This window comes from Benincasa hispida, chromosome 10 (genome assembly GCF_009727055.1).
Source record: "Benincasa hispida cultivar B227 chromosome 10, ASM972705v1, whole genome shotgun sequence".
NCBI classification, from domain to species: Eukaryota; Viridiplantae; Streptophyta; class Magnoliopsida; order Cucurbitales; family Cucurbitaceae; genus Benincasa; species Benincasa hispida.
Window position 1 is genome coordinate 29,760,285 of NC_052358.1, and position 3,927 is coordinate 29,764,211.

The 3,927-nt window shown below is 37.2% G+C and overlaps 1 protein-coding gene and 1 pseudogene across 1 annotated transcript; one reads left to right on the plus strand and one right to left on the minus strand.

Moving 5' to 3' along the window:
• Window positions 1-514: 514 nt before the first annotated feature.
• On the plus strand, window positions 515-1,396 carry LOC120089015 (annotated as a pseudogene).
• A 592-nt stretch (window positions 1,397-1,988) lies between these two features.
• Window positions 1,989-2,702, minus strand: LOC120089016. Its single transcript, XM_039046451.1, has one exon. It carries the CDS (start codon window positions 2,700-2,702, stop codon window positions 1,989-1,991), a length of 714 nt encoding a protein of 237 aa, XP_038902379.1.
• Window positions 2,703-3,927: the final 1,225 nt, after the last annotated feature.

The following is a 3,927-nucleotide window of genomic DNA, read 5'->3' on the forward strand; positions in this document are numbered from 1 at the left end:
AAATGGTGGTGAGATGACTTAGTATTTTTGGATGATTAGGTTGCCAAATAAATTAATCACGATAAAAAAAAATCTACGGTTTCAATTTTGAATATGTGGTGAAACAATCTTTATAAGAGATCTCAAAAGTTATTAGGTTCAAAATTTTGACCGTTCATTATTTGTGCACATTGGTCATTGACATTTTACTTCATTTTCATATTGCTCAACAATGCAATTTTATCCTTAAAAGTTAATCAAATCTTAATAGTTGCTTTGGTCATTTCTAAATTTTCTTGCATGTTTTTTCATAGCATGCAAGAGAAGCTTCGCCCAAGAAATCGCTACCCTTGAAAGTTTGGTTAACATAGCCTCCAAATAGACTATAGAATTGATGAGAAGGTTGTTCAAAACAGAAACAATCAGAGGAAATAAAAACTTAGTTTTTTGGATGAACGACAAAGGCACACCATGACACACGCATGGTGAAAGGATTATATTTCTACCACCAACATACTTTGAACTCTTATCTAGAATGCCTGCTAAATTTTTTTCACGTAGGACAAAGCTCTCCCACTCTCCTTTTAACTCTTCCTATGAGCTTAAACTCAAAATCATTTCCATAGTTGGATATCCCTTAGAAATATCCCCCGAGAAGTAGGTTGGGAAGATGATTTTGATCAATCCCAGGCTTATTAGCTACAGTATTGTCCCAAGGCTTACTGTGATTCTGGACTTTCTTGCTAGTTTTGGCCTTGATAAGGAAGGGATGATTGGCAAAGTTTTGGTAAAATATCCATTTCTTATGGGGTATAGTGTCGATGAAAGGCTACATCCTACATTAGAGTTTCTGAAATCTATAGGTTTGAAGGACGTAGATCTTCAAGCAGTTGCAGTTGGCTACCCTGAGGTTTTACGTAGGGATGCTGACAAAGTTTTGAGACTTTGTTTTGATTTCCTGAAGAACTGTGGTTTTCGAGATCCCAGGTAGTAGCTCTGGTGGCTGGTTACCCTCCTATTTTGGTTAAGAGCATAAATCATTCTATAGAACCACGGATCAAGTTCTTGATAGAAGTTATGGGGAGAAGAATTGAAGAAGTTGCTGGTTTGAACAATAGACTGGAGTTACGACACAAAGTTTTGAAACAAAACAATGTCGAATGTAGTTTGAGTGACATGTTGGATTGTAACCAAAAGAAGTTTGGTCTGTTAGATTGGCATTCTACAACATACTCTTGATTCTCCCACTGTCCCTCCCTTATCCCCAATTAAAATTAGCTTATTTTGCATTTTTCCTTCATATTTTCACTAATGGTTGCATGTCGTGATTTTTGGACTCATTTAAACAATCATAGTTGAAGTTCTGTCTTTTGTCAAATACATCAGTTTGAACTCCGGGACTTGTTATATTGGTTGCTTATTTATCATATTCATTTCAAGCATTTGAGTAGTCTGTTGGTCAAGTTATCATTTAGTACAGAATCTATTATGTTTGGTTCTGTTGACGTTAAACAGTTAGTGAATAGCTTCTTTGTGGTGCATAGAGAAAATGTGCCAAAGGGCAACTGGATCTCTCAGCTATCAATTCTGTTCTTGCTTTATATTTTTGAAGTATTCGAACCGTATAACTTTTACAAGTATGTTTTTGGCTGCTGAGTCATGATACCGAGCTTTTAGAGTTTAAATGTAAGCAAAATGAAGTTTAGATTTCAGTATTCAAGACCACCATTCTTGATTCTACTCTCCTTGGCAGGAACAGGAAGAATATGCTTGAAAGTAGTTCCTATTCTTCTGCTTGGACCAGAGAGTTGTGAACAGAATTTAGGTTACTTGATACTGCAGTTTCCCTTTTCACTCAGTCAGGCATTTCCTAGAGTAGTTTTATTTGCATACACACACAAACCCATCACTCACAGAAGCAATAATTCAACCTGAAGACCCCTAACCTGCACACATTATTAGTAATTTACAAACAAAATCAAGAATACATGATTGTTTGTGCCCTCATTTTACTTTGATATGATGCCACCAACTACTGCTGCTACTATAGCTGTAGGGTCCCCCAGAATGGCGGAGATAATGGCACGAGCTGCAGTACCAGCCATCTGACCATACTTCTTGACTGTTCCTCTTGCCCCAGAACGGTTTTGCAGTGATCCCTTGAGGCTTGGGATGGAAGTATGCATTTGCCTAACCTTATTCTTATCCACATTAAAATATATGGCTTGCCAGCTTTCCAGCAGCATCTCCTTCACACATGACAGATGAAGGTTGTAGGTTTTGCAGTGCGACCTGTAAGACCAACCGAGTCCCTTCCCTCCGCAGCTGTGACACGAGCTCGAGAGCTTGTTACACAGGTAGAGATTGTGTTTTCCATCATCAAGGACTTGTGGTAGGTTTGCACAACAAGGATGGAGATCGAAGTCACAACTATTGCAGTGGTACACAAATCCATGAACATAAGTTCTACATGCATCACATACTCGCTTTCCTTTGCCAGGGGGATAATAGTATAACTTAAATTCACATTTTTCATAGAAAGGATGGGTGATTCTTTGGGCACCAATGGCACAAACCTTGTGCAAGTTGAACCCACATTGCTGGCACTTGTATTTGTAGCCTATACCAGCTTCCTTGCACCCATCACAGTTGTAGGGGATCTCTGTGTACTCCAGCCTCAGCTTGTGTCGCTGGTGCATTGGGTGAGTTATCTCTCTCTCCATCTTCATGCTTTTCATTTTTCCTTTTTTATCACTATTCTAGCATTTTTGTTTCATATATTCAACTTATAAGGAGATGACAGTAGGCACAAATTCATGCCTAGCAGGTAGATGCTTTGCTTAGCCTTTACGATCACAGAATATCTTTATTCAGTTGACATAAGAAGTATTTGTTGGGGATCCAATAAAGGTCTGTAAAGAGAATCAGATGCCATTGAACTACATTTTTGACACCTATCTAATGCATCTTAATATATTCAACACTATATATATGATGCACAGTTTCATTCAACTCTGCCAATTGGCTAATCAACTCTCAATTCTTAGGAATATGAAGGTATATATTCTCAGTAAACTCTCCCTCTCTCTATAGTCCAACTCAATTGCTTTTGGTGATGACAGTGAGCTCTCCTTTGAAAAACATCAAAGAAGAAAAGCCACAAAAAAGAAATCGGTCGAACGGTGACCTGAAGAACACGTCTAATAAGTGAAATGGGAAGAGATTTTCAGTTTTGGTTTAGCTCACTGGAAAGGCTTATTGTTGATAATAGGGATGGAGGCCATGAAAGGGAAGGGACTAATATAATGTTGGTGTTTCCCTTACTATGGAAGGCAAATAAAGGCAGCATTGCCTCACAGAATCTTGATTACTCAATGAAAAGGAGGAACTGTTTTTTGGATTCTAGCCTTTCCTTTCATTGTCAAAACAAAAGAATAATGGAGCAAGTGGATCTATCATTTGGGGTTTTGGTGCCTTCAGTAAACAAAACAAAATGAATTAGAATATTCTTCCATAGAGATCACTGTCTATTGTTTTTCTTGCAGATACACATTGCTGGATTCTGGTGAAGCTTTACTGCTGTTATTCATTTGGTTTGTTATGTTTCTTGATATTATTAATTACTTTTTGAGCATAGTTTATATGCACTCGTCGAGTCTCATGAATGCATGAATACGGAGCTATTGGTTTAGTTTTGTTCAAGAAAAAAGAAATAAATGATTGTCAATTCGAGCATGATTCAATGAATAAGACACTAGTTATCATCTCAAAAGTTGATAGTTCGATTTTCAATTGGTCACAATTGTGTTGAGCTAAAGAAAAGCAAATGATTCAACTACATATACATGTTACTTTAATTCGATGGTTAAGTCAAGTCAATAATGGATGCCGTTTTTGGTAAGAGAGAGGATAAGAATTCTATATGTATAATTAGAATACTAAAATTTG